Source organism: Columba livia, chromosome 16 (genome assembly GCF_036013475.1).
Source record: "Columba livia isolate bColLiv1 breed racing homer chromosome 16, bColLiv1.pat.W.v2, whole genome shotgun sequence".
Classification (NCBI taxonomy): Eukaryota; Metazoa; Chordata; class Aves; order Columbiformes; family Columbidae; genus Columba; species Columba livia.
In genome coordinates this window covers 13,282,962-13,305,930 of record NC_088617.1, presented here as the reverse complement: position 1 = coordinate 13,305,930, position 22,969 = coordinate 13,282,962, and the positions used below count along the sequence as shown (strand labels likewise).

The 22,969-nt window shown below is 47.9% G+C and overlaps 1 protein-coding gene across 1 annotated transcript; it reads left to right on the top strand.

The window, feature by feature from the left end:
• Positions 1–11,535: 11,535 nt before the first annotated feature.
• EIF2S2 (eukaryotic translation initiation factor 2 subunit beta) lies at positions 11,536–22,705 on the top strand. The gene is made up of 9 exons (XM_065032579.1): positions 11,536–11,717; positions 16,359–16,539; positions 17,457–17,560; positions 18,683–18,818; positions 19,466–19,566; positions 19,946–20,094; positions 20,964–21,020; positions 21,421–21,506; positions 22,236–22,705. The coding sequence occupies exons 1-9, from the start codon at positions 11,703–11,705 to the stop codon at positions 22,409–22,411; spliced, it is 1,005 nt and encodes a 334-aa protein (XP_064888651.1). The 5' UTR covers positions 11,536–11,702; the 3' UTR covers positions 22,412–22,705.
• The last annotated feature ends 264 nt before the right edge of the window (positions 22,706–22,969 follow it).

Sequence of the window (22,969 nt, the reverse complement as noted above, 5' to 3'; positions counted from 1 at the left end):
TGTTAGTTTTATCTGTCACGTATTTGAAAAAGCTCTTCCTGTTGTCCTTGACCCCTCTCACCAGGTTTAATTCTAATGAGGCCTTAGCTTTCCAAGTTGCCTCCCTTCATCCCCTGACAGCAGCCTTATATTCTCCCCAAGTGGCCAGCCCCTCCTTCCATGATCTATCAACTCTCCTCTTCCACCTGAGCTTGCCCAGCAGTTCCTGTTTAACCACGCAGGTCTCCTGGCTCCCTTCCTTGACTTCCTACGTGTCGGGATGCTCTGATCTTGTGCCCGGTAGACACAGTCACTGGACACTAACCAACTATCTTGGGCCCCTTTACCTTCAAGCAGCCTTGCCCATGGGATTTCCCCCAGCAATTGCCTGAAAAGGCCAAAGTTGGCCCTGCTGAAGTCCAGGGTTGCAATTCTGCTTGCTGTTCTGCTCCTGCCACATGAGATCCTGAACTCCACCGTCTCATGGTCGCTACAACCCAGGCAGCCTTCAACCTTTACCGCTTCGACCAGCCCCTCCTTGTTAGTGAGGATGAGCTCCAGCAGCTCCTCTCGTGGTGGGCTCCTCCACCATCTGCATGAGGAAGTTCTCTTTAAGGCACTGGAGGAACCTCCTGGGCTGTGCCTGGCTGGCTGAATGGTCCTTCCAGCAAACAGCAGGGAAGTTCAAATCCCCACCACAACCAGGGCCTGTGACTGTGAGGCTGCTCTCAGCTGCCTGTAGAGGCCTCATCAGCTTCCTGACCTTGATCTGGTGGCCTGTAACAGACACCCTCAACAGTGTCTCCCCTGCCAGCCTGCCCCTTAATTCTCACCCATAATAATAAAAAAACAGTCTTCACAGCAAATATACTCATTGAAAGCAATTGATAGAGGTCTGAAAAGAAAGCACAACTAGAACATTCCACAATGAGACACGGACATGAATCCTGCTGCTGCTGAAAATAAGAACAGGGGATTAGAGAGGAATGTGCCTTGATGTGAGTCGAGCAAACATGGATGTAATAAGAACGAGAAGAGGGTGCTCATAAACTTTACACAATTTCTTTCTTTTTATTTCATAGTCACTGGCTTTTCTCTAGATTGTATCTTCAGGGGCACAAACATTTAAATATAAAAAGAAAAAAGGAAAGGGCAAGGCAAGGCAAGGCAAGGCAAGGCAAGGCAAGGAGATATGATAGTAAGGAGAAAGCCGCCTGATGAATCCAGCTTTCTCTGTACTCCAATCAAGCTCCGTCCAGCTGCATCAGTCACAGCCCCAGACAAGCAAACGCTGCTCCCATGCTCCCACCTCCTGCTCATCCCGACCCTGCACGGCCCGAGTACCTGCGCATCTCCACTATTTTTATTCTGTCACAGAATCACAGAATGGTTTGGGTTGGAAGGGAACTGCAAAGCTCATCTAGTCCCGCCCCATGCCATGAGCTTAGAAACAAAGAGACAAATGTCCAGGTTCTGGAGGATCCAAGTATATTAGTTCTATGGAATAGGATAAAAAAGGTGAAAAACATGAAAACAAAAAATATGTTTCATGCCGGTGTGGATGAACAGGAGGAAGCAAGGCTCTCATTCAAGTCACATCTACACAGCTGTGGAAAACCTTCTGGAAAATTCTGGCTCCCAAGGCCTCTGTGATGTCACCACATGTTGCCATGACGACCCCACGCTGTCCCCAAGCCCATCTGGCCACTGACAGCCCGCCTGTCCGGTCAGATTTCCTGCGCTCTCCAGTGATTCCCACTGCGAGCAGAGCACTCGAAGGCGAACTCACCTGATTTCCCCCGATCCTCACCCACCTTGATCCCCGTCCGTCCTGATCCTCGTCCGTCCTCTTCCTCATCCAACCCCGTCCTTGTCTCTTCTTCTCGTCATCCTCCTCCTCTCCCATCCTCCTCCTCGCCCTTGACCGTCATTCCTCGCCAACCCTCGTCCTCATCCGGTTTGTTCGCTGCAGCTGAGCCAGGTGATGGACCAGGACTCATTCTGGGAGAGGTTTCAGAGCTTCCCTGCCGCAGTTTAGCACCAACGATGGGCTCCACGGGGTGTGATGGGAGATTCATCACCAGGATCAAAGCAATTTGGGCACCAGGAGAAATTCTGTCAGGCTGCTCTACGTGAGGAGCCAGAACCTCTGTGCTGGCAATCCCCTTCCTGTCTGCCCCACTTGCAGGGAAAGCAGCACGTGGGGAGCACAGGGCAAATGACCATGTGGGTCTGAGGAAAACATGAGCCAATTAGCCCCTAGAGACTACTCCTGATGCAGAAAACTGGAGAGAAAAAATTCTAGGTGATGAAAAAGAAACATCTTTCCTTCCCGGCCCTCTTCACTCCAACAAATTGGGGTGAAGAAATCCACCTCCCCCAAAAAATGACACTTGGGATAGGGAATCGTGGGAACAGGAGACCATCATGACAGGAAACCATCGTGGGTCTGAGAAATCATTACTAGGAAATATGGTTGGGATGGGAAACCACCACTTAGGGCAGGCCAATGGCGATCACCAGCAGGATGGGAAATCACTGAGATGGGAGGACGTGGTGTGAAAACTCAACCCCTCACAACACTGATGCTGATGCTGGTGGAATCATGGCCATGGGGACGGAGGTTGTTTGTCCCCATGCAACCCCACACTGACCAACAGACATGGCCGGGGCAGCAGCAGCTCCCGTTCCTCCTGCTGCTGCTGCCCTCCAGGTCACCCCAACCGGCTGTGACGCCCAGGATCTCACCCCATCTCCCCTCTGTGCTTCCCCCAACAGAGAGGATCCCTCGCCAGCTGCTGATGGCGTGGCAGGCACAAGCCAGGAGATACACCACCCCGGCCATGGCTGTACCTGTGCCTGCCCACCTGCCGCCCACCAGTCAAGGGCTGCTGGTGCCCCCCCAGCCTGCCCAGCACTACCCTGTCACCTACCACCTGGGACAGGGCAGTGTGTGGCAGGGGGTGCCAGGGACCCTGGGGCAGCTGCTGCAGCTCCCGCCAGGGATGCAGCTGCAGCAGGTCCCCCAGGTGGTGCAGCTTTGCCACGGGGTGCAGCAGGTCCAGCTGCCCCAAGGGGTGCAGCTGGTGCAGGTCCCCCAAGGGGTCCAGCTGCCCCCTGGCCCTGCTGCATTTCCACCACCCTACCCCTGGGGACAGCAGCTGGTGACCAGCACCACACTGGCGTCACCGCAGCCCATGGGGCTGGGGCCATGGGCTGTGGTCCAGGGGCAGCCCCTGTACCCCGCGGGCTCTTACCACCTGCCCGTCCCTGCCCGCCCCGGCCCCCCGACAGCCCGTGGCCCCGCGGCTCGGCGGGTGCGGAGCCGCCCTGTGCCCCACACCCTGCCTGACACCAGCAAGGAGCCAGCGGAGGCCTCCGGCAGGGACGGGGTGGCTGCGGAGCTCAGTGTCCCTGCTGCCAGCCCGCACCAGCCCGTCCTGGCTGCGCCAGCAGAGACATCCAGTGGTGAGCCCACAGGTGAGTGCCGGGGCTGGCAGAGCCTGTGGGCACGTGGCCAAGCTGAGGACAGCTGGCATCACCCACCTTGGGTGGCTTTGTTTGCTTTGTCAGCAGAGGTGACCACCAAGGCAGCCCTGGGGAGCCCGGGGGGTCTCCCCCAGCAGGAACCACCTGCCTGCACAGGGGCTGCTGTTGAGTCGGACCCAGACACCATGGCCGACGACCTGATCGCCTGGCTGGAAGCCACCATGGGTGGGGATGACGTCCCCGATGTCGCGGTCAGCCCCGACCTGGCCAGCTTCCTCCGTGAGCTCCCTGACCTCTCTGGGTACGTGGGACATGGCAGCTGCCCAAAGCAGCCAGCGGTGGCACTGGGGATGGGGAACACCAACCCTCATGTCCCTGAAACCACAAACCCACCACCTGCCTCAACAAGCTCCCTGATCTCTCCGAGCACAGGGCAGAGAACACCAGCCCCGGAGAGCGAGTGGCGGCGGTGGCGCTGGAGGACGGCGAGGACACCAGCCGTGTCCCCAGCGCTCCCACCATCCTGACCCAGCCGCTGGACTTCTCCGAGTACGTGGTAGATGACGGCTGCTCCAAGGACGCAGTGGTGGCCGTGGGGCTGGGGGACAACGAGGACACCATCCCTGATGTCCTTCCTTGCCCCAACAGCCTCAGGGAGCTCGATGGCTTCTGGGAGCAAGTGGACGACAGCACATGCTCCCAGGACCAAGTGTCGCTGGCGCAGCTCGGGGACAGCGGGGATGCCGGCATTACCACCTGTGGCCCCTGCATGACCGCTGAGGTCGTCGAGGAGCTCCCAGACCTCCCCAAGTACGTGGCAGAGGGCAGATGTCCCAAAGAGCTAGTGGTGGGAGGGAGCGCTGAGGGATGGTGAGCACACCATCCCCGATGTCCCTGACATCCCCCACTTGACCCCTCCCTCAACAAGCTTCCCCATCTCTTGGAACACAGGGCAGAGGGCGCCTGCATGGAGGACCCAGTGACAGGGGAGATGCTGCTGTGTGGGGACACCACCTTCCCCGATGGCCCTGACAGCGTGGCCAGCAGCACCCCTGTCAGTGAGGACTTCTGGGAGTACCAGGCAATGGGTGACAGCCTGGAGCACCGCCTGGCAGCAGCCATCATGGGGGACACGGACCCCTTCTGGGGGGTGATGGCCTCTCCATCGCCAGCTCCCCAGGCGACACAGGGTGCTGGGGCCACTGACCTGCCGCCCTGGCTGCAGAGGGATCCCCTGCAGAGCCCTGAGCAGAGCTCTCCGGGGAGTCCTGAGGACCCTCCAGAGGACAGTCCCCTGGCCAGTCCCTGGAGGGAGCCTATGACGGACTCTCTGGAGTCCCCTCTGCTCAGCCGCCTGCAGGAACCCCTGCACAGCCCCCTGGCCAGCCCCCCGCCTGCGCCCCAGCCTCAGCCACCCTCCATGGACCTCCTCATGGAGGAGCTGCAGCGCAGGGAGCCGCGGGTGCTGCTCACCCGCCTGCCCCTGCCACCGGGCACCGTCACCTGCCGGGGGCTGCCGGGACCGGGAGCTGCGGGGCCCAGGAAGACCAAGCGCCCCACACCAGCGAGAGCTCCTGAGGGCCGTGACACCGCTCCGCGCCACACCATCCCGCGGAAGCGGAGCAGAACATGATGGTGACCAGGAGCCCCCGCTGGCCACCACGACAGCGCTGGCCCCGCCACCGCCAAGCGCCGCTTCGCCACCTCCACCTGGCGACCCTGCTGGCCCCAGGCCTGGTGAAGAGGCCACGGCCCTGCCCAGCACCTCGCGGTCACCCAGGGGAACCACCATCCACAACCAGGACCCCCCGGCCTGGTACCACCAGCACGGCGACCACCACCTCTACCCCTTCCTACTGCTGACAGCCACAGCACCGGCATGCCCACCACCCGCTGGGACCGGCGTCCCCAGGAGCAGCGTCCCCACCCGGGCCGAGGACGCACCCACCGGGGGACACAGGACTGAACACCAGCGATCCGAACCCCAGCAGCCGAGCTGGCTGTGCCTGTGCCCACGGGGACAATCCCAGTGCAGGGACTGTGGCAGCAGCTGCCCGGGCCCCGCGGCTGCTGCACCTCCCGCTGACTCCCCGCCGATTCCTCGGGCCCTGGGGCCGCACAGCTGCACCCACCGCGCTCAGGAGCAGGAGGACTCGGTGCCCGTCACACCCCAACAGCGGCCACAGCAGCAGGCCTGAAGAACTTGGCTCAGGAGGAGCTGGACACTCTGTTGACGTCACTGGGCAACTGCTGGTTTTGTACAGAGGAAGATGGACATGGAAAGAGCCACCTGTACGGCGACACGTAACCTACCGCTCCAGCGCTGTCCCCGTGGTGCCCACATCCAGAGGAGGTGTGGAGGCAGAGACCTGCACCCACGCACCCTCTCCAGCCCCTCTCAGATGCCGCTTTCTTGCTCCATTCATTAAACCACTTGGGTGTTGGCTTTGCAGCACCTCTGCCTGCGTCATTTGTGCGGTGGGAGGGGGTGAACGCAGCCCCTGCCCACCCCAAGGGTGGCTGAGCTGGGCTGGGAACGTACACAGAGAGAGGATGGGGACAGGGGGTATCGCTCCAGGGGACAGTCACCCGGGGGAGGAATGACATTTTAGGCAGCAGTGCTGGGATTACCGAGGCCTCCATCTCTGCCTCAGCAACGTCATCACAGGCCCTAAGCTGCTCTCACAGAACATTTGCACCCACCTCGTGCCGACTGAGGAGAGAGGCCAGAGCGCAAAGTAGAGAATTACAAGGGCAGACAGTTGGTTCTGATGCCCCTCAGTCCTTCAGACTTCACGAATCACCAACATTCACAGCACCCATCACTGAGCACACTCCAACTTGGTAAAGCAGCTCTAGGGTTGTGCCAAAAGCCTTAAAAAGGAATGCTGCAACTACAGCCAGGAAAATTTACAGTTAGAACTAACTGATGTTCCCTCCTTGATCGGCACCACTTTCTCCATCAGTTCTTTCAATTTGTTTAGCTCCTGTGGAGGACACACTAAGATTTTCCTCATTCAAACAGAGGAGAAAGAGCAGTCACAAGCCTGCAGAAAACCTGACATCCACACGCAGTGGACCCACACAGGAACAGTCTCAAGGCCCCGCAGATGCACAAAAGATTGAATTAAGGAACCGTTTTCCTCAACAGGGAGAAATTAAGGATCAACTGGATACAACCACCACTTGTGGTTACTGTTGCTAGCTAGGAAGTGGAAAGAATGAAGAATTAATGCTGTTGGGAGACTGGACATCAACTGCGGAGCTGAGGGTCCCTCCAAGTCCATCCCAAGGTCATTTTCTTCTTATTGTACAGAGAGGCAAGGCCAAGTTGGGTTACAAAACTCAGAAAGTGATGTGCTGACCCCTCTTCTGCATGGCCTTTCAAGATGGCCTCAATGCCACCAACACCTCAGAGCCCAAGTGTTTCCTTCTGGCTCCATGTTTCTAAAGGTCAAAGAGCAATGAGAGGAAGGATTTAGACCCAGGAACTGCCACAACAGCTGTGCAGCCCCGTCCAAAAGCACTGATACAACCTTTCCTTGCTTTCCGTAGGCACCAACAGCCTCACAGTGGCAGCATTATTTGCCCCAAGGACTAGTTAAGTTATTGTGTGAAATAGAAGTTCTATATCACTGTCTGTTTGAGATGGTCTGATGCTATGTCCAGTTGTGCACAGATTCTTAAAGGTCTTTTTTTGATTGTACATGACAGCAACTGCCAAAGCACTGGAGTGTTTCAAAATGCGTGACTAATGAAGCTGTTCCCACATTAACAAAATCAGCCCCTTTGCAATTTACCGAATGGCTCTGATCCTCACTGTGGATTTGCTGTCATTGTTACGCTATGGCATTTGCTTCTAAATGAATGTCTGTTAGCCATCCAGATATACTGGTCTTTACTGGTCGAATGTTCTGTCTCACCCTGTGAAGAAAGGGTATTTCCAGCCTGCTTCTGTTATATTAGTGTTTGAAAATAAGATCAAGGAATCAAATATTATTTTGGACTTTTTGATTTTTAGATAATTCACAGAATCAAATCAGATCCTTACTGCCAGGCTGACAAAAATTAACTTTAACTTAAGGCCAGTAACTGGACTTCAGGATGTTGGAGGCAATAGCACCTCCATAATTTTTCTGGAAGCAATGCCATGAACAATCAGAAAACGATGGAAAATACTGGGCCTCCATTTTCCAACCGTAACAATACAAAAATCCCATTTAGGAATGTGGATGAGTTGCATAGCATAACTTAACCCAGCCGATCGCTCCGGTGTTTGTAAACCTTTCCTAGCTTGTACAATAACGTGCTAATTAAAAAAAGACTGAGCAGCACTTTTACTAATCCCTCTGATTTTCCTACCACAGCTTGCTGCACACTCCTGTTTGTGGAGCATATGCTGCTCTTAGGTACCTTGTCTGACTGGTACATTTGTCCCTGCAAAACTTGTATTTCGGATGCAGTTATCATGGCAAGACTGCACACTTGACAGTATCTTTGATCTGTGTGAGATGATGAATTGCTTGACAGGGGTTTTTAAAACCCACTCAACATATGCCTTTTCCTTTATGAGAGATTTATTTTGACTGGGATCAAGTCAATCATTCACAAATTTGGGAATAGAAAGATAAGTGAAATATGTGAATCCACAAGATCTGTGTCTATGTGACAGTTTAGAAATTGATCTCATTATCTAATTGCCCCCCTCTTCTTTTTTTTCCCCAGGACTTTGAATTCCAGAACTGAGATGCAATTTGGTTCTGTGTTGATTCATATTGTCAATTATCACTAATAGGTACATGTCAACTTCCAGTTATGATGAAAAAATAATCTAAAATATAGGCTCATGTGCATCCATTTTCTTCCTATATTTGCCTGATCAAAACTTGTGACAGAAGGCGGCATTTCCATCAAATCTGGAAAAGGTTGTTTAGGGTGTCGTATCTTTTCTAGACATATCTTTGACATTTTTATCCACATGCAGCTTTTTCAAATATAGACATGGAACAGAGTGTCTTCTGGCAAATAAGGACTTACTCCTTGTTTAAATGGATTCAATTAAAATCTTACGTCCATGTGATGTTGTTCTTAATAAAACGTATTGACAATTTTTCCTGAGTGGGAAGACACTCAGGAATAGCAAGGGTGTTTTAAATGCTTTTGATCTCAATTAACCCTCCAGCGCAGGGAAGTTTTAAGCGAAAAAAGTGACACCTCTGCAAATGCAAACAATGAATCTTGAAATCCAGTCACACCAGTAAGGAACACGGCTTCAGCATCACAGGGAGCACCGGAGCAGGATGCAGAATTCAGAAAGGCAAAGTCACAAAGTCTTTTTCTGAAGGGCTGGGTGATACTACGAGGGCAGACACACTCGCAGCCTCCACAAGTGTGTTCCACGTGATTGGGATTTTCACTGTGTCATCCCCCCAGCTCAGGGTTGCATTTGAAGTTTGTTCATCCCAGGCTGTGATTGCTCATCACTTTCAGACTATAACTTGGGCGACCCCATAATGCTTCCAGTGCGCTCAGCTTCTCAGCTTTAAGTTGCCGAATTCTCATTAGTAAAGTTGAAATTCTACTTGACATTCTGTATCACATGCCTTTTTCTTATGTCATGATTGTTGCTCATAAACAAAATAACAAATATATATACATATCTTTTATCTGTGTGTTTCTGCAAACTCTTTAACCCAGACTGTGCCTTCCTTATCAAAATGCACACAGGATTTTTTTTCCTCCAAATATCAGATCAAAGAGACTAGTTCCAGCTGTTCTTGGTCAAGTGTTGGCATTGGTAACAACTAACTAACAACTAACATAGCAGTGCTCTTAAGTTTCTGGAACTTATTTCATTCATGAGGAAAACAAAGAAGAAAACAGAACAGGAAAGTCCTGCATCCTGAGTGGTTTTTCGGCTGAAGAGGGGGAAAAAACAATATATGGTGATCTCCCAGACATGCCTTTGATGTTGCAGAATCTGCAGCCAAGAGCTTCAAAGACAGTGTTTTGATTTCTATCTGAAGATCAGGTCGTAACTCCAGCACAGCACTTCCAGCAGCTCCCATTAGATTTTCCTCTGTCATTTTTCAAATATGTGTATTATGTATGTGCACAACATATGATATGTATTATTCATTAGGCAGCCTAACTGGAGGAAATCTCAGGATTTTTGATTACCACGTATCTCAGGGTATTTACCCCCAATAATACTTGGTCCTCAAGTATTACTAACAAAGAAAATGGTGAATCTAATTCTAGAATGCATCCACAGATGCGTCATGGATGAAATTTTGGGGGGAATTATGCTGCCCTACTTGGTACTGCCATGGAGTCTGATGAAAGTACTGTGTCCAGTACTGGGCACCGCACTGAATAAATAAATACATAAGTAAGTAAGGAGCAAAAGGCAGCAATGAAAACGAGAACAAGAAAATATGATCTCCTGAAAAAGGCTGCAGGGGCTGGATTTGCATCTTTGGAAAAATAAGACTGTGGGGACAAGACAGGAAAGAGCACGGTGATATTCCAAAGGCCTGTGGGTTGTCACACAGAGAGCAGTGAACGTCTGTGTCCCCAGGGAACACTACAACCGGCGTTGGGTTAAGTCACAGCAAGGAAGAGGAAGAAATTCCTTTGTCAGGCACTTGGACAGGCTGCAGAGAGAATCTCTGTCCATCGCGGCATTTAAGAACAGCTTAGACAAATGTAATTGCGGGCGATGTGAAAATATAGTTATCCTGTCTCAGGACAGGAGGTTGGTCTGGGTGAGCTCTGGGAAGTGAGGAGGGTGTCAGGCTGTGGTCATTAACACAGTCATTAGCACAGTGATTACCAAGCCATGCGCTCTGGCTTCACACCAGTGGAAAGTGTCTCAGTGTGAACAGTCTAATACGCCAGGGAAATGCAGCAAAATAAAGAAGAATTTGGTGGGAAACCACCTTCAGTGTTACAGCAGCACGGAGTGTGCCTGCTCAGCATATCACCAGCATTAAATCATAGCTGCCTGCAGTACCTTAAAAGCCGTGGCGTCCCTGCGACATAACGGCAAGTGACAGCGACACAAATGCTACAAATGCCCAGGGAAATGTCGTGGTACTGAAGCAAGAATGGAAAGTAATTATTTTGAAGTTGGCTTTCAGCAGTTTAACAGCAAAATATTTTAGTCCTACTGGGAAAAACTAAAACTGATCCTGTTCCCCACTCTGTCTCCAAACTCAGGGCTCTGCGTGTGTGTGCTGGGTGTCCTCACCTTCAGCTGAGGCAAGCAGGAAAGGAAGACCAAGGACAGACAAGATGGGAAGTCTTTTCTTGTAGGTGATTAAAAAGTTAAATAATATAGTGTGCGTAATCTCCCACTACTGTAAAAAGAACAGCACAAGTTACAGCACATAATGGGAAGTTGTGGGACTCCAAGAATGCGAATGGTCTGGAAATATTAAATTGTAAACCGGCCTGTAATGTTTTGGGCTGATGGCTCTGTCTGCATTAACACTAAATCTTGCATGAAATGAATGACCTTTTAATTGTGAAGAGTGGGTTTGGAGGCTGAATTTTGACAGGTTCCACATAAATATGAGAAGCAACTTGTTCCTGGTGAGGGTGGCAGAGCCTGGCCCAGGCTGCCCAGGGGGTTGTGGAGTCTCCTTCTGTGCAGACATTCCAACCCGCCTGGACACCTTCCTGTGTAACCTCATCTGGGTGTTCCTGCTCCATGGGGGGATTGCACTGGATGAGCTTTCCAGGGCCCTCCAACCCCTGGCATTCTGGGATTCCGTGAGGTGACAGCGGTGACAAACCCGCTGCCCCGCCGGGCCAGGCCGTTAACACCTCGTGAACACATTTAACTTTATTCAGCATGACTGTAGATAGGGGTAGCAGCAAAGCCTAAAGAACATCTTAAAAATAAGTACTAAGGCCTCATATTTGTTCTGAAACTGTTTGTTTTATTTTCAGGGAAATGGTATTTGTTGCAATTGTTGTAATATTGTATTAAATACTGTTTAATTCGATTGCAATTGTGCCGCCGCCGCTCCGCAAACGACAACTCCCGCGAGGCGCCGCGGCGGGACGCGCGTGCGCGGGGCGGCTGCGCAGGCGCGGGGCGCGCGGGGGAGGGGAGCGCTGATGCAAGAGCCGACCGCGGCGGTCGCGGGCAACGGCTGATCCGGTCCCTGCGCGCCCGCCGCTCCGCCCGCCTCCCGCGCTGCACCGCTCCGCGCCCGGCCGCAGCCATGTCGGGCGACGAGGTGAGATCCGGCGGCCGCTGCCCTCGCGGGGGAGCCGGGCCCGAGACCTGCGCCGCGGCCGCCGCCATGTGGGAGAGCGGGCCTGAGGCCTACGGCGAGCGCGGCCTCCGCCCCGGGGCAGGACCGGCGCCCCGGTGCTCGGGCGGCCGGAGGGGAATGGGCCCCGCGGCCCCGCTCGGCGGCACCGGCAGCTGCCCCGCTCGCCGCCGTCCTCCAGCGGGGGCCGCGACCGCCTCTCGGTGCGCGGGGCGGAGGCCGAGTGGGCGCTGGCGCCTTCCCCGGAGCTCCCGGCGTCTGCGCCGCGCGGTCCCGCCGGCCCGCGGCCGTGGGGAGGCAGAGAACTGGTGGAGCTGCCGTGTTCCGCCAGCTCTGGCGGAGGGGGGCCCGGGGAGGGCGGCGGATTTCCCCGCCACCCCTTCTCCATCGTGTTCTGTGCTTTGCTAACGAGACGTAGCGTTCAGTTAGCGTATTTGCCACTGTCTGGAGCTTTAATAACTCGCCTTTAACCCGGAGAGCTAAATAGCTGCATCTTAACAAATGATACCTCCCTGTTTTCCGGATCCCGTGGTGTTTGCCCTGGCACACCTCAGGGAAGTAGACACCTCTGTGTCTGAGAAACCTTTCACGTGTTGTTCCTGCCGTGTGCCTTTACTAACCGCGTTTCAGTTGCTCTGGTGGGGAAAAGGGAAGCTTTGCATCTCTGAAGCACCCTGATGGGTGACTGTAGCCTGTGGGGAACTGCACTGGCTGGATCCATGAGATGGCTGCTGCTGCTCTTCTCTCTGGTGTCTAAAATACCTGTGTGACATGTTTCCTTTGAGCAAATGGTCACTCTAGCCATGGAGACAGGCAAGCCCTCATTTGTCCTGCATAGTAAAGGAGAACTAGTGTAATTACTAATTATTTTAATGGTAGTTGAGACTGACTTATTCAGCTACTTTGACATCTAGAATGAATGTGCTGCATTTTTATGCCTAATTATGTCCCTGGAACTGCAGCTCTAATGTCTAGGCTGTGCTCTGGTTCCAGAAATTAGGGCCCAGGAATCCTTGCGTCAGACGCTTTCTGTCTCAGGTAATCACAGAACCTTTGAGCAGTTCACCTGGAGTTTCCCAGTTGTATTTAAGTGTCAGTAAAACTACTTTTTCTTGCATAATGAATTTGTTCTCCTATTGAAGTGATATCAGGAATATCTAGTATAATAAAGTTATACTTCTGGAGTGCTTTATGTAGCAGACTGACAGAATAAGGTATCATTGTTGAACGGTCACTGTTACATCTGGCTAGTGCATGTGTGAGTGAGTGAGCACACGTGCCTTCCAGAACTTCTCTGTATTTGGTTGTTAGGAGCCAAGTAGTTTGTTATTGACGTTAACTTGGTGAAACTTTTTAAAGCAAACAACCCTCCAACAGTGAGGAGGATGAAGACACATTTGCACCTTAAAATGGTATAGGTGTTACAAAACTTCGGTTTCTTGCATTGGACTGTAGCTTAAGATGTTCAGAGCTGTATACAAAATGAAACTCCCTGGTGGAACATCTCCTGCCCGAGTGCTGCCAGAGGTGCAGCCACAGAGGCAACACAGGCCCCGTTTGCAGCGGGAAACAGTTTGTTAACATCTGTTTGCTCTATTAAAAATCCTACTGGATATCTAAAAGTTATTCTCGCCCTGCAGTTCTCTGAAGCTTCCGGAAATAATATTGGAGAATGCTTTGTTTTGAGCAGCCAGGGAGTTTAGGGGCAGGTTGGTCTTTGCCATTTCGCACTCTATCGTAGACATTGACTCGGTGTAGCGTAAGGATAGCTGAACTATGCTTAGTAGCGCAGAGTTGCTGTGTGCTTTGTAGACCTGCCTGTGTTTATTCAGACTAATGAAATGGGATTTATTTGTGAGCGCAGTTAGAATCCCCAGCGTTTGCCAATGTCACAGTGGTTTAGAGTTGTGTTGGCTTCTGTCTTGAGAGTCGGACTTGAAGTATAAAGCTCTGTTCTTTCACTTGCAAGTTTTCTGTAAGTTGGGATTTTGACTGTTTAGTCATTTGAAATAAGGAGTAGATGAATGTAGCTGGATGTGAGAAAGAACTGTGTGGTCCACAGAAGACAAAACCCCATATGGGACTTGGCTCTGAGAGCAGAATAAGGGTAGAAGTTTATAACCATTTTGACACAGGAAAAGCAGAGGGTTTGTATTTGTGCTGGAGGCTACAGCCCCTTCAGCAGAGGGCCTGCAAGTTTGTACAGTTTCTCGGTGCTTAAATGGTATTGTAATGCTTTGACTAATCAAATATACAGAATAGAGAAAAGAAATAAAGGAACTTCTGAAACGTTTAGCTCAGAAAGGCAAACACATCATGGCCTGGTTATCAGGCTGGTCTAGTTTATATCATGATTTGTTAAAGCATGTGTGACTTAAGACTCCTGCTTAGTTTTCATTGGAGCCCTTGGTGAACAAAATATTCCAGGCGTAGGCCTCCTTCTCCCGTTGTGGAACTATTCTGTTATTTCCTGAGAGCAGCTCACATGTTATGACGGGGTCTTGTGTTTGCAGGAGCTTGGCCTGACCTGGGTGGATGGAGTGGATCTTCAGAGCAGTGTTCTGTCCAAGGCCAGCTACACAGTTTTAATGCTGAAAAAAATGATCTCCTGCATCCAGAAGTTGTCTTTGTGTGTTAACTTCAGTTGAGACTGGTGCTACTGAAGACACGATGTCTCTTGTAGGCACAAGAAGTGCTTTATGGTGGTTTGGAATGAAAGATGGCTGTTTCTTCACAAAGAGAAGAGTGATTTAGGGTGGGTGGGCTAGTTCGTTCTTAGAAATCATTACACGTGATCTAAGCATAATCTTAGAAATACATCATATGTTCGTAGAATCATAGAATGTCCTGAGTTGGAAGGACCCACAAGGCTCATGGGGTCCAACTCCTGTCCCTGCACAGGACACCCCACAGGTCACCCCGTGTGTCTGAGGACGTTGTCCAGTCTCTTCTTGAACACTGTCAGGTTGGGCCGTGACACCTCCCTGGGGAGCCTGTTCAGTGTCCAGCACCTCTGGGTGACGAACCTTTTCCTCATGTCCCACTGACCCTCTCCTGGCACATCTTCTGCCATTCCCATCTTATGTTTGCTTAATCATGTGAGAGGATATAAAACTTTTCAGAGTCTTGCAAAGCTTCTTCACTGAAATGAGTCATGATCTTGAAAACAGCGTTCGTGTGCTTGTTCCCGGAGCTGCGGGCGCCTCTCCCTCTGTTTGGCGGGTTGGGGTTGCAGCAGGGAGCCAGCAGACAGCACAACCGGTTGTGCACAGTCTTTGCTTACGGTGCATTGTAAGAGCATGATTCACACATGCGACTAACGAAGCATTAGAGGGAAACCCTCTTTTGAAAATTGTTGTAGCGCAGCGTGTACAACTAAAGACACACTTGAGCCCTTTGAAAGCCTTAAGCTTCAGTGTCCCATGTCTGTGGACCCTTCTGTGATGTGCCGCTTCAGACACTTACATGTGCAGCTTGCTGTCTGTCAGTAGAGCCTTTATGAAACGTGTAAGTTCCAGAAAATCAGCATATCACTAAAATATGTGTAGGAGAATGAGAAGTGAGAGGAAAAGATTGCTGGAGAAAGTCTCAAGTGTCAAAAATGGTTTGATACGTTAAATAGATACTATGGTGTGAAAATATGGCCAGATGTCTGTAACAAAAGTGACCAGAAGCTGTGACATCAAACTTGCATCTTCAGTGACAAAAGTAGGAAGCATTCCTGTGTTGGAAAACTGAAGAGCTCATGTGTTAAATATCTCAGGTCTGCAGCTGCTGGATAGGTTAAAAGTGAGTCTTGGGGTTAGCGCCTTCTTCACAGCCAGACTAGGTGCATTAAGCTGCTTTGCTGGCTAAAGAGCTCATTAATGGTTTTTAATCACTTGGTCTCTGAGGTTCAGTTTCCCACCAGTGTGGGAAAAGGATGAGACCTTTGCTACTTTGTAGTGTTGAGAGCTGGTATAGTTCTTGCTGTGTCACCAGCCCCTTCTGGGCTTGTCCCTAGTCCAGAGCATTCTTGTCAAGAGAGTTGTTGGTAGATCTTGCCTTTTAATAAATCTGGAAATTAACATGTCTCACGAATAGAAGTACAAAGTGTAACTGGTAAGTAACCAGGCTCTGTGGTATAAATGAACTTCATTTTTTTTTTCTGATGCTGAGTGATTCAGTGGTGGCTTTGCATAGTCTTACTTCAAAGTTTGAGTGCATAGTGATAATAAAACCAAGAAGTAGCTGGTAGTTAGTCTGTGAAAGACGCCTAGCTTTAATATATTTTCAGCCAAGCTAATACAGAAATGGAAAGAAACTTGGACTATCGTAGGAAAAGTCACAGAAGCTCTGAACTGTCAAGTAGTGTTGTAATGTCTCTTTTGTAATTGGTCTCATCAGTCATGCCTTGGGACAAGATCTGCAGTGTTTTCAGTAATCACTGTTTTGGGTCAGTTAACTTGTGTTACGTTGTTACAGCTCTAGAAAAATCCCGCCTTGAGATTGAAGCCGGGGGGCAGTTTGTGTAACTTGAAGGAATCTCAAGAGAAACTTGAAGGTGTTACAAATATTAAATGGAAGGTGATAATTGTGTTGCTAAGGAACTTTTGACTTTTACAGATGATTTTTGATCCTACTATGAGCAAGAAGAAGAAGAAAAAGAAGAAGCCCTTTATGCTGGATGAGGAAGGAGGGGATACGCAAGCAGAAGAGACTCAGCAGTCAGAAACAAAAGAAGTTGAACCAGAGCCAACAGAAGACAAAGATGTTGAAGCAGACGAAGAAGACAGCAGGAAGAAAGGTAAAGTGAATCTGTGTAGATAAGCTCGCAAAGGTAGCCCTGTATTTTGAGACTACAAGCCCTGTTTCAAGAATTTGGCATCAGAGTGTATAATGCTGGGGCCCAGGTTTGTTTGGAGGCTTGTGAGTAACACTCTGCCTGTTTGGAGGGTGGATTTCCCTCCTGCTTGAAATCACATTCACAGCCAGCCAGCAAACTACCACTGGCTTATTTAAATTCTGCTTTCTTGACTCACACTCTTTTGTGTGAGACAATGAAAAGAGAACCATAAAATAGTTGTCATGAAGTTTTATGTCTTCCACATGCAGTTATTACAATACACAACTATGACTGGTTTTCATTTGAACAACTAAGCAATAGTATGATAACAGAAATATGGGTACGGGGGGTTTTGGTTTTTGGACAGCTGTAAATGTGACAACTAGAATGTTCTTCAGAATCTTTCAGGAATTAAGCTTGCAATTGTGAATATAACCTTGCTTTTTAAATTGAGGCCAATGTCATTTAACGATAACCTGATTCAGAGAATGCTGTTAACTGAAATCCAGTTTGTTGATTAAATTGGCTCCTACAGTAAAGCAAATAAACTGTATCTTCCTCCTGCAGTTTCTTCTTTTTTTCCAAGCATTTCTCTTATAACAACAAAAGTGAATAGTTTCTCTTGTACAGCAGACAGAGATTAAGCACTTAATTTTTAAGTAAATGCATTTAGAAGATGCAGAAACTGTAAAACAATTCTAAGGTGTTTGGGGATAGAAGGGAATGACCTCTTTAAAACCTGAAGGATATCTGCAGGTGCTACAGATTATTGCTTATCTCTTACTGTATAGTTCTGAAGATTTGGATGTAAATTAGAAACATTCATGTCTGAACTGTTTCTACAGTTATTATACTTCTGGTAATCCTTTGGTTTTTAGATGCAACAGATGACCTGGATGACTTAAACTTCTTCAATCAAAAGAAAAAGAAGAAAAAAACAAAAAAGATATTTGATATAGATGAAGCAGAAGAAGGCGTAAAGGTTTGTTCACATAACTAGGTCATTTGTCTATGGCTGAAAGCTTTCTTGCTTTCATTTTCTGGGGATTGGCAGTGCAGGATTTGTTTCCAGTCTGTCATCATCTGGTAGTGCGATTAATAATGAAACTTACATTTCACCGTGTCTTTCATATATAGTAGGTTCTGCTAAACATGTTGCTCCTGGAGCACTTTTTGCCCAGAAATGAAAATAATCTAACTGATCTGCACAATGAGCAAGTAATTCTGCAATCTGTAGTAAGGGTTGGCTGGCATCGAGGTTAATTGTCTTTTGGGGTGAGAGAAGTAAATGGATGACAGAAGCCACACAGAATAGTCCTTTAAAGGCCCGGCCTTCAAATAAAGGCTGTATATCTGCTCAGGAATCATTTATTCTGGTGGGTTAGAAATTGTCTACTGTTCTGTGTTTCAGAAGGTGTACAAGATATTTTTGCTCTTCTCAAGTTGTTTTTTTGTATCAAGTGTCAGTGTAACTGGCCAGCCCAGAGAGCGAGAGGGCAGAGAAATGTTATGTGTAAACCTCTTCCTTAGATTCTGCCTTTTGGGGAGGAAAATGTCCCTCTGATCTGCCCCAGACAGGTGAAATGTTTGCTCCATGTTCTCTACATGTGCAGAATTGTGATAACAAATGGGACTGGCTGCAGGTAGCACAGCTTTGCCTCACCTTATTGTCTGCCGTGTGGGGTATTTTGTTCCCTTAGCCCCTCAAATGGCTCATGCCTTTAAGGTGAGTATAATGTGACCTTGCTCTTGAAGCTAGACCAGAAGATTTTTGCCTGCGTTGATCACTTAGTAGGAAATCAAGTATTCCAAAGGGAATAGTATAAACTTAAGTTTTAGTAACAAGGCTGCACTGTTAGATGCACATACTTTATTGTATCTCAGCTTGGCATAAAAATATCTAGCTCTGCGTCGTGGTGGTAGTGCAGCACGCCCTTCAGCATCTTAATGCTTTAGTTCCATTCTTCCCTGCTACCTTTTAGGATTGTGGTGGATATTACTAGTATTCATCTAGTATAGCATGCTACTAGTATTATTTCAAATGCAGTGCAATGGAGATTGGTGTTCTAATATTGTAAACTACGGTCTTGTTATTTCTTTGCAGGACTTGAAAATTGAAGGAGACGTGCCAGAGGCAGTAGAACCTGAGGATGACCTTGATATCATGCTGGGCAATAAAAAGAAGAAAAAAAAGAATGTGAAGTTTCCAGATGAAGATGAGATAATGGAGAAGGATGAAGGTAAAAGTATAACCCAGCTCGATTAGACGTTAAAAGTGAAATGTAGTCCATGTTTGTCGTGGTTGAGACGGACAAACGACATAGACCAGGTTCTTCCAGGATGAAAGTAGTAGATGCCATTTATTGCCACAAGTGCATTTTTATACAGTTATACCAATTCATGTGTCCCTTCTCTATTGGTTACGAGTTACAGCAGTAACATCTCATTGGCTATTTTTGCTATCATCAGTGTTACTCTTTTACTCCCTTCTCTCTCACGGGTACATCTTCAATATCTCTGGATACTCCTTTACTCCCATCTTTCTGACAGGTAGGCCTTCATGTCTTCAGGGCTAATTTCTGTTCCCATGCCCTCCATCAGGGAATCCACAGACACACCGTAGTCCCCCACACATGTTGTAGGCAACTAAGTTCTGTTCAAGTGCCTTTTTGTTTCAAAATTCATTTTCTTACCTATACCGCTGGATTGTTTATCAGAAAAATGTTCTGTAAAAGCACTGTGTAACCTTGCCATAAGTGCTGGTGTTCCTTGTAGGCAGACAGAGAAGACTTGTCTTCGCATCTTAGTGGAATAGTCTTTGATGTCCCTTTTAGGAATGGAGGTTAAAGAATGTTTTTTCTTAATGAATCCCAAACTTTCTTCACAGCTTTTGAGGATGAAGATAGCAAAAAAGATGATGGAATTTCTTTTAGCCTTCAGTCAGGACCTGCGTGGGCAGGCTCAGAAAGGGACTACACATATGATGAGGTAATGTTCTAAAGACACTTGAAAAATCTTTGTTGATGTGCATCAGTAGAGCAAGGCCTTAAGTTCATATGTCCTGTTTCTAACTGAAAGTAACAGCACATCTTTTATCACAGTTAACTTTCATATAGGGCAATATTAGTGATAGTTAAAACACCTCTGCAAATAGACTGAGTTATTGTGGGTTATGAAATAAACCGTTAGTGAAATGGCCTTTTTATTTTGCATCTATCAGAACATTTTTTTTAAAGTGTGTGCTCAAAAAAACATGGGGCAATGCTAATGGTCAGATATTCATTGTGAACGGTGTTTCGAGGTTTTCGAGGGGATGTGCTTCATTTGAGAAATGAGATGTGTTCATGTGGGTCTTTTTTTCTTGCAGTTGCTCAATAGAGTATTTAACATCATGCGGGAAAAAAACCCAGATATGGTAGCTGGAGAAAAACGAAAATTTGTCATGAAGCCTCCGCAGGTTGTAAGAGTAGGGACCAAGAAAACATCTTTTGTCAACTTTACAGACATCTGCAAATTGTAAGTGTGTTCTTGAGATTTCCCAGGAATAGCGAATGGATGCACTTGTCAGGGCTGTTGGCTTTTGTGTTGAATGTGTGTTTTCTGACACAAGACTCTGGCAAACCAGGAGCAAACCAAAAGCTGTTTCAGTCATCCTGCAGGGTTCCTCTCTGGAAGAAGATATTTATGAAGATGGTTTGAGATAATTTCTTATTTTATACTTCAATTATGAGAATTGTAGGCTTGCTACATGGGCCCCTAAAACTGAATGTATTGGTTTTGTGAGTTTACCAGCTTCTGTAGTTGGGTCACCAGTGATATTTATTTGCAGGTCTTGGGAGGAGGGGTGGGAAAAATGATATCTAATTTGACCTGACTACAAATATCGTTCTCTTGGTAAACAGTATGGAATTCAGTAGTTTTATCCATTCTTTTCTGCAGTGCTTTCTACATCTTAATTATTCCTCATGAGGGCAGTTGTGTTCTTTGTGAGCACTTCTGGGAATGCATATCTGATTTGTTTTACGAATGTGCCAGAAAACAGTGCTGGTGAAATCACACTGAGGATCTGGATAGTCCCCTAAAGTGAATTTTGAATGGTAGCTAGTAACGCTTTTTTGGGGGAACGGTGAGGGGATGGGAGGATAAGAACAGAAAAATAGTTACTGTAATTGTGAGTTTAGTTTTTAGGGGCGGTGGGTTTATTTTTATGGACTGCTCAGTTTTCTTGTGTCCTCATTGTCTGCCCTTGCACTTTGGTGCAGACCCTCTGGCACTGCTGCCTTTTAAACTTAGTAATTTAAAATCATTTTAGCCTGCCAGGCCTGGTGTAAATATCAGATTTCTCTGAAGGGGGAAGGTTAAACATATCCTTACTCTATTTTTAGATTACATCGTCAGCCAAAACATCTTCTGGCATTTTTGTTGGCAGAATTGGGTACAAGGTAAGGCTGCTGGGCTGTGTATGAGCTTAACCACATTGCCATTGCCTCCTGCATGCATGACATCTGTTCAGCATATTACACCTTGCTAGGGAGTCGTCTTGGTCGCTTCTCTGAGCTATGCAGGTGTTAATTCTCAGTTCTGTGAAGTTCTTCTAAATGGGTACCTTAAATATGAGGCTCTTCTCTGCTGGAGTTCGCTTTTACTGCCATGGGGGTTGTGTTTGGGTAAAACTTCCTGTGGGTTTTCAAGTGCCTTCAGAACTGTGCATTTTTTTCCACAAAGTAATCCTGGCTTACTGTTATCTTGAAGAATGCACCGTTATCCTGCTTCATGTTCCTGACTTGTTTTAACACATGACGTCTTCTGCAAATCAAATAATTACTTTTTCTTTTAACTTAGTGGCTCAATAGATGGTAACAACCAACTTGTAATCAAAGGAAGATTCCAGCAAAAACAGATAGAAAATGTCTTGAGAAGATATATCAGTAAGTAAAACTCCCTTTTCCACTACAGATTTCTCTCAGCCCCTTTTTGATGAGCGGTGGCCCATGTATGGCCCACGTGTGTGCGTGCCGTGGACATTCTGTGCTAAGAAGCTATAAATTTACTGCAGCTTTATAATGGAATAATGCAAATACAGGTGGTTGTAATAAGCACGTAGGTCGTACTCTGTCCTGGCACTAAAACATACCAAGGAAAAAAGAGTGTTTGAGAATTGCTTGTTTTCTTCTGACTTTGATTTCTTGGCTTTGATGAGGACTATGGAAAATAACAGTAATTGTTAATTTTAAAGTTTGTTGTACACATTAATTAATAAATACAGTGTGTGTGCTGCTGGCCAAAGGCCTCGCAGATTTTATGTAACAAAACCCACTGGTTTAGTGCTGTGTCTGTACAAGAGTTGCTGACATCTGGTAATGCTGTTTCAGCAGAGGAAGTTCTAGAATGCCAGTGGGAAGTCTTAATTGGTTGTTACTATTTTTAAAACACCAGTGTCAGTGCATAATGTACCATATGAAACCCAGGCTTCATTAACCTGGGAACGAGGGGGAATTTTTAGGTTGCCTCAACCTCCATGGTTTTCACAGTGAACCCACTTCTAAGTTAGTAGCTGCATTTGAACAGCCTTTCAAGACAACTGTGAAACTAAAGGCTGAAGAAGTGGTGACTTGTCCACATTATCCTTTAACTGCAACTTAATTCCTTCTCTGCAGAGGAGTATGTCACCTGTCACACGTGTCGGTCACCGGACACAATCCTACAGAAGGACACCAGATTATACTTCTTGCAGTGTGAGACCTGCCACTCTCGCTGCTCCGTCGCCAGCATCAAAACTGGTTTCCAGGCTGTCACAGGCAAGAGAGCACAGCTCCGTGCCAAAGCTAACTAGTTTGCTAATCAACACTGGATTTTGCAAAGTGTTCTGGGGAGATGTGACTGGACAGGTTTGCAATCGGAATGGATTTACCATTGTATTAAAACAAGGTTGTAAAAACTACAGGAAATTGGGCTTTTGATTGGTCTGTGAAATCCTTGCAAGATGCAGATCCTCAAGCTGTTCACATACCTTTGCTCATTGAATATGTTTTACCAACTGTAAGGAACGTGATGGGAAAGGAGGTGCTTTTTAATCCATTCAGACTTCTGTAAAACACAAGATAAATTAAAGATACTATAACAGTGAGTGTCTTTGATTTGGATTTTTCCTTCAGTTTCCTCTTTAAACAGCTCATGGGAATGGTTGGCGTGTTATTCTGCACATCATGTCACTGAACTGTGTCCAAGACCCAGAATAAAGTTTTACATAAAGGTTATTTTGCTTTTATGTAACAAGCTTATTTTTAGTTAGGCTGTCATTAAACAGAGAAACCAGCCACAAAATGTCAGGGGGACAATATACCAACATGAGAACTGCTCATGCTTCTATGGCTGCATTAATAGGGGAATG

Bases quoted from the DNA above. Each gene is read 5' to 3' on its own strand.
- EIF2S2 (XM_065032579.1), top strand. The intron at 16,540-17,456 runs GTAAAGTGAATC...TTTGGTTTTTAG, and splicing joins AGAAGACAGCAGGAAGAAAG to ATGCAACAGATGACCTGGAT. The intron at 21,021-21,420 runs GTAAGGCTGCTG...CTTTTAACTTAG, and splicing joins TTGGCAGAATTGGGTACAAG to TGGCTCAATAGATGGTAACA.